The sequence below is a fragment of the Schistocerca piceifrons genome, chromosome X, assembly GCF_021461385.2.
Source record: "Schistocerca piceifrons isolate TAMUIC-IGC-003096 chromosome X, iqSchPice1.1, whole genome shotgun sequence".
Taxonomy (NCBI): domain Eukaryota; kingdom Metazoa; phylum Arthropoda; class Insecta; order Orthoptera; family Acrididae; genus Schistocerca; species Schistocerca piceifrons.
The window spans coordinates 85,783,873-85,798,615 of NC_060149.1; the positions used below are offsets into that span (position 1 = coordinate 85,783,873).

A 14,743-nucleotide genomic window follows, 5' to 3' on the forward strand; every position below is an offset into this window, starting at 1 on the left:
TCCTGAGAACTGACTTAAAGAGATAATAAGCAAAAAACTATAATAGTAGCCATGCCTCTTCTGAAATTATGGTCTCAACGCAAGTGAAAACCAAGATGTTCTGCTGACTATCACACACACAGAAAATGTTACTTCAAAGTTAAACAGATCACTCCAAACAGACAATAATGCAGTTACATATGAAGACAGGAAGAGTAGAGTTAAATGTAAGTTTATAATGAGGAGATAATAAAAATGTTAGCCATTTCTTTATGGTGGTACAATAGCAAACATAAATCAATGTAAATGATGAGCGTGAAAAGGTGGATGCAACACTTGTCAAACAGTTGGGTCAAATGAAGAATTCTGCAGTCAACTGTGCAGTTTGATATGTTCTTAAGGGTGACTTTAAAAAACAACAAATCCATGCTGTGCTTCAGAAACATCTTTCCCCTCTCATGATTACTGACATAATCACAAACCTGTAAAGTCACCTATCAAAAACCATTCCCTGAGAGATAAAATGACTGGAGTGGCATCTCACCCTGAACTTTCTGGGAACATAGTGTCTCATCCAACAAGCATTTATCCAATTTTTAAAGAATAACACATCTATCACTTCCAAGTAATTCTGCTTTAGTCCAGAACACTTCCCTTATTGCTGCTTCTCACTCAGCACATACACTGGGCAAAAAGGAACAGGTATTACAGTAGGGGCACAGTGCCTTCCTGTTCAAACCACTGTACTAGGCAGTTCAAGAACTAGTTTGACTTACAACAGGGAAGATGTTCCACATAAGAAATGTCAAACAATAGGATCATTAGCAGTATTGTAACTGTGATCTTACAAGGTCCTGTGGCTGAAATAATACAAATAACATACCTAAGTTCATAGGCAGAGAAACTGTCTAATAATAAAGCTACATTTAAATGCCTTGCCAATTTTCAAATAAGAGGTGAACATACTTATTCAAGCATCGATATCACTGAAATTTTGTTTTTGTTATGATGATACATGTTTTGCAATAATGTAAATCAATTGAACTGTGAAATCCTTTTTTCCTATGTCCTTTTAGAGTAGTTGTGCTTTGTATTTTTCTTCAAAATGGGTAAACTGAAATACCATATATTAAAATGTTGAGGAACTGCAAATTACAGTAATGAAGGATCGGTGATTAAAGGTGAACAAATCAGGTGACACCACTGATGTATCACAAGAGAGATTATAGCACATTTTGTACAAAAAATTATATACTGTGCAGCATTCAGTGAATGACAATGAAACACAAATACTACAAACTAACATCTTATCTCAGTACTGTTTAGACCATTTTAAATGGAATCCAAGAGTCTTCCATTTTAAATGGAATCCAAGAGTCTTCCATTTTAAATGGAATCCAAGAGTCTTCCATTTTAAATGGAATCCAACAGTCTTCCATTTTAAATGGAATCCAAGAGTCTTCCATTTTAAATGGAATCCAAGAGTCTTCCATTTTAAATGGAATCCAAGAGTCTTCCATTTTAAATGGAATCCAAGAGTCTTCCATTTTAAATGGAATCCAAGAGTCTTCCATTTTAAACGGAATCCAAGAGTCTTCCATTTTAAACGGAATCCAAGAGTCTTCCGAGATGCAAATGTGTTTCTTCTCGCTGATCACCTTGCAAAGTGAAAACAATAACTTGCAAAGTCTATGTGAGTCTTCTAGACTGATGAGATGGAAAGGTACATGAAAACAAGACTGTGAAGAAAAAAAAATAATCATCTTCCTTCAGGACAATCCATCTGTCAATGAAGCTGCTTTGGCAATGGGAAAACTGGTGGATTTTAATTACAACCTGCTGGAACTTCTTTTCTGTTCACCACATCTGGCACCCACAGATTCCCAGATCCAAATGTATTTTCGGTTGCCACACATTTTGAGACCAATGAAGAGTTTATAGCAGTGACAAACATGTATTTTGCCAATTTTGCAGAGCATTACTTTCTAGATTAAGGCTTCTCACTGGCGGAATGTTAAACAAAATCTCTTCCTAACCCTTTGAGTAACTGTGGTTTCTGCCAAAACTTATCATTTTATTGATTTTATTTGGAATTATCAAAGCCTTTAGCATGTAACCACCAATGCTACGAAAGCTCTGAATCAAGGCTTTCATAGCATCGGTGATTTCATGCTAAAGGCACTGGCACTTCCAAACAAAATTAATAAAATGGTGGGTTGTGGTAAAAACCACGGGGGCTCAAAGGGTTGAGTTAGTACATCATGACAATAAAAAAGTATTTTGGAGAAAAAAAAAATCTTTCGCTACCAAGCAAAGAATTTTCATCTCCTCCTGTACATTTTATTGACAGAACTATGGTGAATGTCCAGCTGTCAATGAAAAGTCCTTTGGTTTCCAGATGGGTGGCAGTGTTAAAATACCACATCATCTAGAAGAGCATCCAATTCTTCGTCATCTGGTGAAGTTTTCTTGACTGACAAAATGTGTGAAAAATCAAAATTACTGTTAATAAATGTGTTATTAGATTTGCCTTCACACAGAAAACATTCTAATCATTAAATCTCATTCCGCTACCAGAATTTGGAGTATACCAACCATACAGTTTTTTAGATCTACAGAGAGGCGGAAGCCTTATACTTTATAAATAATTCAGAAATGCTCACAATTTTTGCACTGCCATGTACTAAATCTATTAAATACTTGAGGTGACAAGTAATTACTATTACAGCCGAGCTATTTGGCTAGTTGGTATTAGACATAATCTTCATAAAAATGACAAAATCTTTATAAATAATCTCTGTGTATGTTAACAAATCCACAGTACATGTTTTGAATAATTACTTGAAATATGTCCGAGTAGACTGAAATAAATATTACTTGCAAAATCCAGTTTTTCAACCATTTTCCACAAAAAGGAAGATATGCACTATGCTGTGTATCAGAACATTGCTTTATATTTGTTGACAAGACTGCCAAGCCATTTCATAATTTCTGTCTCAGGAACATCTTTCAAAAACAACATCATGAAGGGGAAGGGGAAAGGGAAGAGGGCAGGAGAGGGTGATAAAACTAAGATTTGTAAATGGCTGAAAGCACGCAGAAGCTACAGCCATTACTTTTCCCAAGTGCATACAGCTCTACGGCATGGTTAACAGATGATGGCATCCTCTTAGGTAAAATATTCTGGAGGTAAAATAGTCATCCATTCAGATTTCTGGACGGGAACTACTCACGAGGATGTTGTTCTCAGGAGAAACAAAACTGGCATTCCCCAGATCAGAGTGTGGAATGTCAGAGCCATTAATTGTGCACGTAGGTTAGAAAATTTAAAAAAATAAATGGCTAGGTTAGATATCGTGAGAATTAGTGAAGTTCGGTGGCAGGGGGAACAGGACTTCTAGTCAGGTGAATACAGGGTTATAAATACAAAATCAAATACGAGTAATGCAGGAGGAAGTTTAATAATGAATAAGAAAATAAGAACACAGGTAAGCTACTATGAACAGCATAGTATAAGTATTACTGTAACCGAGATAAAATACAAAGCCCACATCCACCACAGTGGTACATGTTTATATGCCAACTAGCTCTGCAGATGAAGAGATTGAAGAAATGTATGATGAGATAAACTTTCAGACAGTAAAGGGAGACGAAGATTTGACAGCCATGGGGGACAGGAATTTGATAGTTGGACAAGGAAGAGAAGGAAAAATAGGTGAATATGGGGGGGAGAGGGGGGGGGAGATGGAAATTAGTGTTTAATGTCCCGTAGACAATGACGTCATTAGAAATGGAGCACAGGTTCGGATTAGGGAAGAATGGAGAAGGAAAGCAGCCATGCCCTTCTGAAGGAACCATCCCGGCATTTGCCTTAAGCAATTTAGGGAAATCATGGAAAACCTAAATCAGGATGGCTGGAAGCGTGTTTGAACCATTGTCCTCCCAAATGTGAGTCCAGTGGTTGGGGAAAGGAATGAAAGAGGAAGCCGCCTGGCAGAATTTTGCACTGAACATAATTTAATCATTACTAATACTTTGTTTAAGAATCATGAAAGAAGGTTGTATACATGGAAGAGACCTGGAGACACCAGAAGGTTTCAGACAACTTATATAAGGGCTTGACAGAGATTTTGGAACCAGATTTTGAATTGTAAGACATTCCCAGGGGCAGATGTAGAGTCTGACCGCAATTTATTAGTTATCAACTGTAGATTAAAACTGAAGAAATTGCAGAAAGGTAGAAGATTAAAGAGATGGGACCTTGATAAACTGAAAGAACCAGAGGTTCTTGAGAGTTTTGAAGGGGGCACTAGGGAATGACTGACAAGAACAGGGGAAAGGAATACAGTAGAAGTGGAATGGGTAACTATGAGAGATGAAATAGTGAAGGCAACAGAGGATATAACAAGGTAAAAAGAAGAGATCTAGCAGAAATCCTAGGTAACATTAGACATACTGAATTTAACTGATGAAAGGAGAACACACAAAAATGCAGCAAATGAAGTAGGTGAAAGGGCATACAAACATCTAAAAAATGGTAAAGCACAAATGGCTAGAGGACAAATGTAAGGATTTACACTGAAACACCAAAGAAACTGGAATAGGCATGTGTATTCAAACACACAGATATGTAAACAGGCAGAATATGGCACTGCGGTCGGCAACACATATATAAGACAAAAGTCTAGAGTAGTTGTTAGATTGGTTACTGCTGCTACAATGACAAAGTTATCAAGATTTAAGCGAGTCTGAATGTGGTGTTATAGTCGGCGCACGAGTGGTGGGACAAAGCACCTCCGAGGTAGTGATGAAGTGGGGATTTCCCCATACGACCATTTCACACGTGTACTGTGACTATCAGGAATGCGGTAAAACATCAAATCTCCAACATCACTGCGGCTGGAAAAAGATTCTGCAAGAACGGGACCAATGACGACTAAAGACAATCGTTCAACGTGACAGACGTGCATCCCTTCTGCAAATTGCTGCAGATTTCAATGCTGGGCCTTAAAAAGGCATCAGCATGTAAACTGTTCAATGAAACATCATATATGGGCTTTTGGAACTGAAGGCTCACTCGTGTACCATTGATGACTGCATGACATGAAGTTTTACGTCTCACCTGGGCATGCCAACACCGACATTGGATTGTCGATGACTGGAAACATGTTGCCTAGTCGGACGAGTCTCATATCAAATTGTATCGAGTGGATGGACGTGTATGGGTATGGAGACAACCTCATGAATCCATGAACCCTGCATGTCAGCAGAGGCTGTTCAAGCTGTTGGAGGCTCTGTAATGGTGTGGGGCATGTGCAGTTGGTGTGATATGGGATCCCTGATACATCTAGGTATGACTGACAGGTGACACATAAGTAAGCATACTGTCTGATCACCTACACCCATTCATGTCCTTTGTGCGTACCAATGGACTTGGGAAATTCCAGCGGGACAATACGACACCCCACATGTCCAGAGAATTGTTGCAGGAACTCTCCAGACATGAACATTATTGAGCGTATCTGGGATGCTTTGCAATGTGCTGTTCAAAAGATGAGGTAGAGGGTAGAGGGGAGAGGGAGTTGTTAGTAAAATTTTGAGATGTTATGTTGGCCAAAAAATAGCACTTCTGTTTTAAAAAGCAAAACTGGGCTGTAAATGGTGTGTGTGATTACAAATTCCTGGAAGTTGACAGAACTTACCTCCAATTTATATAAAGGTTCATACCAGTGTAAGAAAATGAATTAAATGTAAGAATTAACTCAATTTGAAAGCATAAACAAGAAACAACTAATCCAGGTAAATAAAATAAAAATAAAAGATCAAAGTTGTTTCAATACCAGAACTAATGAGTTTAGGTGAAAAATTATATCGAAAGAACAAAGCCATTTGATTAGGATGTGAAGAATACGAGGGTTGAGGAAGTACTTTGAACACATGATAATCTTCTTCCCGCCATTTCCAAACAGCTCTAGTAATCTGGAAAGGTAGATTATGTTGGTAATTGGCCCATTCTGAGGATTTGAATAAGTAGTATAGCAGTAAAATACATGACCACTGCACTTCAGAACCCAATATGCTTAAAATTAACTCTGTGAAATGGGTGAAATGGAGAACTTGTAATTAAATCAGTTAAGAAACATAGGCCCTAAAATATTACTGATTACTTTGAACATCCCCCTCACTTTCTTAGATTATCCAGATATCTACTTGCTACCAAAAATTGTAACTTTCATCTGCTCCTACCTCTTTTGACACTGGTCCACAGTTGCTCCTTATTTTGAAAATTTTCAAAAACATTTGGCAGCTTCACATGGCCAGCACATATATACCAAAATAATATGCCAAATGCATAAACATCTACACTGCTGTCATAGTGGCCAGACAATAATTCAGGAGCCATATGAACAGGAGTGCCAACAATACTGCCAGACATCATAGCTTCAGGAATACAAAAACCCAGATCAGTCAGTTTGGCACGATTATCGTTATCGAGCTAAAAATTGAAGCAAATAAAATGTATGAAGTAACCTTAAATATTACTGATCATTATGATTAATACTAAGTAATCTTATGTATGAAATGGCATGTCAATACAAAAAACAATATGACAGACGACAATTACAAATCCCATTCCAGCATTCTTGTAGAAAAAAATTAGAAATACAGAGTGGTATAATATAACAAGTACCAGGCAATTAATACACATAAACGGTATTCAGCAGTACCGTCATAACATTTTAATATAGAAAATTATGGCATTATTAGTGAAAATGTACCAGTGTTAAAATGACCAAAGTCCATTTTCCTTGCGAGTCTTCTTTTACAAGAATTATGAATAATTACAAGTTTTGGTATATTTGTAATTCAACTTCCACAGACTTTCCCAATGTATTATTATTATTATTATTATTATTATTATTATTATTATTATTATTATTATTAAGCAAAAGTGCACATCACCTTTGCAATTGCAATCAAAATTCTGTATCATTATATACATACACATATACATCTACATGATACTCTGCAATTCACAATTAAGTCACTGACGGGGTTTCATCAAACCACCTTCAAGCTATTTTTCTACTGTTCCACACTTGAATGGCACACGAGAAAATAAGCCCTTACATCTTTCTGTGAGAGTTCTAATGTCTCTTAACTTTTCGTGATGATCATTTCTTCCTATGAAGATGGGCACCAACACAATATTTTTGCAATCAGAGGAGAAAGTTGGTGACTGAAGTTTAATGAGAAGATCCTGCTGCAATGAAAAATGCCTTTGTTTTAATGACTGCCACCCCAATCCACGTATCATGTCCATGGCCTTCTCCCCCTATTTCAGGATAATACAAAACTAGCTGCCATTATCTGAACTTTTTTGATGTCCTCTATCAGTCTCCTCTGATGTAGATAAGAATGGTGTAAGCAGTCTCTTTAGTACACATGTTGCACTTTTTAAGTGTTCTGCCAATATGTCAGTCTTTTGCTTGCTTTACCCACAACATTATCTATGCAATCATTTAAATTACAATTATTTGTAATTCTAATCTCTCGAGATTTAGTTGAATTTAGACTTGCATGATTTATTGTGTAAATGAAATTTAGCGGATTCCTTTTAGTACTCATGTGGATGACCCCACACTTTTAATTATTTACAGTCAATTGCCACTTTTCACATCATACTTAAACTTTCATTGGTTTTAAATACATTAAGAAGTAACAGTTCACTGAAGTTAAAAGTATTCATTTCTCACATGACAGTAAGCACAAAACTGCGAGGGATTCACACATGAACATTTTGTATGAATCTACTTAAATAAATACAAACAATGCTAGTAGTCTCCCAGTAAATTTGTTCACTGATGAAATTGTTCCAAAGGTGGCAAAAAGGGTTCTGTCTTTGCATATGCAGATGATACCGGTAGTTGTTTCAGAGGACTCCTGGACAAAGGCAGCTGGCCGTAACACACTTTTTTTACCACTAAAAGGTATATTGCTGGCAAATAAAAATCACACTTTCAAATTAGAAGGACTCCACACTTGCCAATAGTTAGGTGTGTAGGAATATAAGATTGTACTTCAACGAATAAAGAAATTTTTTGGTTCACCTCAGCAGTTACTGAGAAAGTATCCTAAATCACACAGAAACTAACTTGAGTTGGAACTGTGACTTATAAATTACCTCTGACAACACTAAGACTCTACTGTGAAGCCAAATTTATGACCAGTGTTGGATTTATAACAAGTGTGTGGAATTAGTAAACAAACACTGCATGACATTTTTACGTAGTTTCTGCACTTCAAATTGCCTTTTGTATAGTCCAAACTACACGACGTGTCACTTTGTCACTGCTTCCATAGGTTTTGTGATGCAAGTTCCTATTCGCTGCTGAAAGCCATTACCAAAATTAACTAAATATTCACAGAAAAACACAACTCACATTTTATCTATACATTTATTTCTAAAGTAGTATGGAGTACATGCACATAAATCCAAAATTTCCAACATGTCTATGAAAGTTTAGTTTCTTCTAATTTTGTCAAAAATGGGAAATATTAATACAACTCATGAATGAGTTAACACAATGAGCTAATGTGTGCCTTACAATGACATACTTATGAGTCTTATCTGCTCACAATACTCCAGATCACATGGAGCTCTGGATTAAACACTGTAATTTTATTCAGTGAGTGAGTTATTCAAGGACAGTTACAAAGATGAATTTCAATGCCTCAATCTGATGCTCTAATCAAAACTTTAACTTGCTAAAATAGGAAATAAACACAGTAAAACTGTAGGAATGCTTACCAAAACATTCTTTAACTTAATGTCACGATGTACCAATCCTTGTGAGTGCAGGTAGCGGATTCCTTCCACAACATCAATCGCAATCTGAAGTCTTGTGACCCATGACAGTCCAGACCGTAGGCCATAATAAAGATCACGTGAAAGACGATCCATTATTAACAGGACTGACGGTGTACAGCCTCCGCCATATGAGCTGTCTATTACTGACCCACGTAGTCTAACAATCCGTTTGTGATCTGGAATCGTCCTTAAAAAAAAAAAAAAAAAAAAAAAAAAAAAAAAAAAAAAATAATAATAATAATAATAATAATAATAATAATAATAATCATGTTACACATCAGTCAATTAAACTGAAAATGCAAAAGAGATAGGACAATATTTATAACAAAAATAATCTTGAAATGAAATTAAAAAAACACAATTTCAATTATCTGGCAACAGCAGAAATTGTGTGTGTGTGTGTGTGTGTGTGTGTGTGTGTGTGTGTGTGTGTGTGTGTGAGGGGCCGGGGGGGGGGGGGGGGGGCGGCGGCAGCACAGCACACTAGCATTCAGAAGCAGACACTCTTCCAGCATGCTAACGAAAATCTAATCATGCGTTAAATAAGAAAATCACAGGGCTCCTGTGTCAAAAGATACACGAGCAAGTTATAGCAAGAAAAGTATCCTTTTATCCTGGTCTTCTGTGTGTCCCTGGACTTAGTATCTTGAGTGAGTGAGTGAGTTAGTTAGTTAGTTCCATGTTTCATAGGTCATGTGAACAATTCTTTTATCAAAATAATGTGGAACAAGTCAGTTTAAGAATAAGTATACATGATTAGTGTTAACATTAATGAACATATTTAATAGTTCCACTCATGCTATTACACTTAAAAAGTACGTGCTTTCTACAGGCTACAGGTTTTTAAATAGAAATTGGTCCATGGAATGAACTAGCTGCCCAGGAGAAATGATTTTTGGATTGATTTAAAACTTGCTTTGCAACCAGTTATACATTTTATGCTATTGGACAAATGATCAAAGGTTCTTGTTGCTGCGTGTTAAGCATTCTGAGACAATGACAATTTTAATACTAAATAACATTAACACAGGTAATTTTTAGGGTTCCATATCTCAGTTGGTAAAAACAGAACCCTTATACCACCACTTTTGCAATGTCGTCCAAAGAGCAAGGTGCCAAGGCTAGGTTGGAACCTTACAATGGAACCACAAAACAGTCACTGCCAGAGGCAATGATGAACGAAAGATGGTGGCATAGACACACTCAGAAGATTTGCACATGCTCCCGCATCAACACTCTTACATGTGAGTGCAGTGCCGCTCAGCCCTGTCGGCAATCATCGCTGAAGATGACAGCATCATCTCTCCACTGAGCCACCAATGTGGTAATTGTGTTGGATAGAACTCTGCATGCATGTTTATCATCAGTTGTACCCTGTGAGAAGAATTTAGTATCTTGTTCTATATCAAGCAGTATGTTAATGTTCAGTGGACATGAACTGTTACAATGTTAAGTATAAAATATTCTTCGAGTTGTAATAAAGTGACCTGATATTGTGTGTGTTGTAGTATCAGTGTGTGTGTGTGTGTGTGTGTGTGTGTGTGTGTGTGTGTGTGTGTGTGTGTTTAAGAATCCTTTTTCTCAGAAATGGGTAGATGTATCCAAGGGTGCCAACTTTCCAAAATTCCTGTGGCTGCATATCAATGGCAGAATGTAGTACACGTCTTCTGAGGAATCTTTTTTTTTTTTTTTTTTTTTTAAATGACTACTGTTGTTTTATGATGTGTTGTAAAGATCCGCGGTTTGGTAAGGTAACACATACTGGTACTATTAGCATACCTTAAGACTGCCCTAGCTCAAAAGACACATTCTCAGGTTCCTTATTTTTTGGCTGAATTTGCTTTTCACTATTGTCAGTGTTAGTAATATCCACCTGTGATGATGATGATGATGATGATGATAAACATATGACAAATTTTTCTGTAGCGACCAGGAAACTGTTTGAATTTGAAAGTATAAATAGAAGTAATACACAATATTGTGTTTCACCTTGCCATACATTTCCAGTAATCATGTAGCATTTGAGAACTGCCCGGCAAGGAACTTTGGCTCCATGCATCCTGTCAGCAGAGGGGTCTCCTTTGTATTAGCTATTAAAGTGGTAACATCCCTTCAGTCTACAATATAAGCTCCTGCATCATTCAAAGCCATTGTCTCAACAAACAAAATGATAACAATCCAGATTACTCGAAAACAATTTCAACGAACTCTTAAACCACACCACCTATTATATTAAAAAAAAAAAAAAAAAAAAAATTAACTACTGGGATAGCCTGTAACAATCAGCTTCCTTGTATCTTGGATTTTTTATTACTGCTCCTAGGACCTAGGAACCTGCTACACCGTATGTGCCATTTGGCTTCTCCCACCCAACACCAGTCCCTCTGAACTGCGGAGATGGGAACTTGCACTCCAACACATCCTTTCATCCCGCCATCCCCCTGGACTGAACCTACGTTAAACAACCTCACTCCCATTCACTCTTCAGTCTTCTCCTCTTTCCCTTTCCTCTTTAGCCATTCACGCATCTTTTCATCCTACATAGTGGTGTTTATCTTTATACTATATACCTCTTTACTTCTGTATGCATCCTCTTTGGTTTGAAGCTGGCACAGTACTTACAGTAGAATATCTTTGGCTTCCCTCTTGACAACCATGCCTCCATCCTTGCTACCCTCCCTGTTTACCTTTCCCTGTTGCTTCATAACCTGGGTTGTGAGTAACTGAATCCACTTTCCCTTCTTCCCTTTTTTCCCCTCTCTCCTCCCTGATGAAGGAACAAAGTTCCGAAAGCTAGGAATGTAAATTTTCAGTTCTGTTTTATGTGTATCTATCGGCTGTACTGAGCTGAGGTAAGTACTGGCCAGCCCCTCTATCTCTTTGTTAGTATTTTGATATCTTCCCAGCATTGATATTGATAAGAGGCAAAAATCATCAAAATTCTCAATTCCTGAGATACATGTAATTAAGTACAGAACCCTTTTGCACGAGTCCTACTTGCACTTGTCTGGATTTTTTCCTCTAGTGTTCCAGGTACTGATATGACTATTCTTCTCAAATTGTGATGGATTATTTATGACAAATTTCATTAGCGAATATAACTATTGTGATGGTGCAGTTAAAACGCTTAAGAGGTACCTCCAGAAAACACCTCATATTATTCTTACTGTTCACTTTTGCTCAATCAATACTTTCTAAGTGATGAATTACCCCAAAAGATTATCCTATAAGACATTTTTGAGTGAAAATATGCAAAATATGTCACAAGGTTGATTCATTTGTTTCCAAGACTAGTAATTCTATGAAGAGCAGGCATCCACATCAACAGCAAAACCACCTTTTGAGAATTATTTTAGTCAGACAATAAATCATAGGCTATCGGTATAATGTGTGTTCTGTCAGACACATCTGACTGTTTAAATCAAATACATCTTCTAACTAAATTACAATATTTTAATGCCACACTAAATTGTATTACGTGGTTCAACTCTATCATAAATAAAGGGTGTCAGTTTGGAGAGTCCTGGATTAAGTTATTATCCTTCATTCAAATCAGAACTAATTAGGGCCATTACTTCTGTTTGCATATATTAGTGTCCTTTCTTCACTAACGTTATCAGGTAATAAGTTTATTTTGCTTACAGATGACAAAAACATTGTCATAAATACTAATTCGAATTTAATGTTAGAAAAAGGTGGTACTGAAATTATCAGTGAATATAAGTAAATGGTTTCTAGCCAATTCAGTGCCAAACTTTGGGAAACATTACTATATGCAGTTCAGAATGTGCTAGACACAGCCATGTGATATATGCACAAAATATGACAACAAACAGACTGACAGTGTTAAATTCTTTGGATTAAAACTTAATGCTTAAATTCAGTTGAAGGAGCAGACAGCTGCTGAACACCTATACACAGCAATTTGCTCAATGTGAAAACTGACAGACATGGGTGATAGAAGTAATGGATAAGGCGAACTCTAGACTGCGGTTTATTGGTAGAATCCTGAAGCGATGCAGTCCTTTAACAAAGGAAATAGCTTACAATACATTAGTTTGTCCAGTCTTAGAGTACTGTTCGTCTGTATGGGAACCTTACCAGTTGGGTCTGATTCAAGAGATTGAAAAAAAAAAAAAAAAAAGAGAGAGAGAGAGAGAGAGAGAGAGAGGCAAGATTCGTGACTGGTGCATTTAGCCAGCACGAGAATGTTACAAATCTCATAGAAAGTTTGAAGTGGGACACACTTGTTGACAGACGGCACGCTAAACGGAAGGGGCTGCTCACAAATTCCAAAATCCGATCTTCACCTAGGATGTAGAACATATATTATTACCAGCACAATTTTCATATCGCGCAATGATCACCATTCAAACATAAGGGAAATTAGAGCTCGTACTGAGGCGTTCAGACAGTCGTTTTTTCCCTCGTGTGATCCATGAGTGGAACAGAGGGGGGAAATATGACTTTGGCACAAACTGTGCCCTCCACCACACACCACTTGGTGGCTAGCGGAGTATACATATAGATGTAAATGTAGATGTACATGAGGTCACACCATATATTCTGGAGTAACTCAAGCCAAGATAAGGTCTTCCAGGTCCAAAACTTTGTAATATGAATCGTTTGTGGCGTAAATTCAAGAACTTGTAGTACCCATATATCTTTCAAAACACTAATTAAATTCACAATATCTATTCTAGTACCGTGGCCTTTGGCTGCACACCTGTCTTAGCTGTTCCATACATTCCTAACTCACTATCTGCTGAGGTAGTGAGTTTATTCCATTGCATGTTTACTTCTGTCCAAAGCTGTCAATCCTTTCATGCGATGTGATACTGGTATACTAAGGTCGCTGGCTATCACCACAGAACATCAGCTCAGTCCCTAGTGAGACTTCTACCAACCTAGCCTCACTCTCAGTCTTCACCTGCTCCTCACAGTGCCAACATCGTCTTCAGTTCCACACTGCGACAGGCACAGCACATGGTGATGCTTATCATGAAGTTCGAGACACATATTGCCCGTGCTGTCGCTAAGCCTGCTACATAGGCGGGTATGCAAATTGGTGATTTGCATCATGTCTTCCACCACATACAATTAATTCTGCTTCTCGCAATGAAAATTATTGGTGTTGTGTTGGCAATATCTGGTAAGAGACCACACAGTGTCATTATATCTACCACGTCGCGCCTTTATCTAGTGCCACCACATTGGTGAGTGGCTCTTTTCAGCATTTGTAAATTTTGAGACTATTTCACTTTTGCTAGTAGTGTAGTCATTGAATAACTGTGTAAGGAAACTGTTCTTTTTGCAGTGCCCACACACCTTGTTCTACGGACAATACCTTGTGCAACTTAAGAAACATGGAATTTACCACCAGCTGAACCAATGCCTCACTGCACTCAGCTACTGCTCCAGTGCCACAAGACATCATCATTGAGCTGATTTTACATCTCATGGAATTTGAATGCTTCAACAGCAGCCCAGCCCCCACCATCAGACTCCATAACAATTCCTCACTGATTCTTGCTTCTGGCAACACCCCCTCTGCCATCCCTCCTGATCTTAACGCGCTGATGCTCGATGCCCGATCCCCGCATGCTACCGCCACTCTGTCTGGCTGAACCACAGATCATATGTCATCCTTCAATCCGTGGAACCCACGCCTGTGGTATTCCTTGGTGGATGCCATCTTTGCCAATTGCAGTATCACCCAGGATGCCACCAAGTATGGTGGTCAGTCAGCTCGAGCCGACATATGTGATGGAGGTCTACATCATCATCTCATCGCCCCCAGCTACCAACCGCTACAAAACATTCCGGTGCCGCCTCGTGGACAACTCATGTCATCTGACATGCAGCAAATCAGTTGGGATCGGCAACCCTTGC

At 37.9% G+C, this 14,743-nt stretch overlaps 1 protein-coding gene across 1 annotated transcript in view; it reads right to left on the reverse strand.

Annotated features, from left to right (window-relative positions):
• Nucleotides 1-14,743, reverse strand: part of LOC124721704 (dual serine/threonine and tyrosine protein kinase-like) — a 333,620-nt gene that overhangs the window by 42,549 nt on the left and 276,328 nt on the right. Inside the window, exons 12-13 of the mRNA XM_047246790.1 lie at nucleotides 8,792-9,038; nucleotides 6,226-6,475 (exon numbers count right to left, since the gene is read on the reverse strand). Of these exons, the coding sequence (XP_047102746.1) occupies nucleotides 6,226-6,475; nucleotides 8,792-9,038 (497 nt within the window). The remainder of the gene's footprint in view (nucleotides 1-6,225; nucleotides 6,476-8,791; nucleotides 9,039-14,743) is intronic.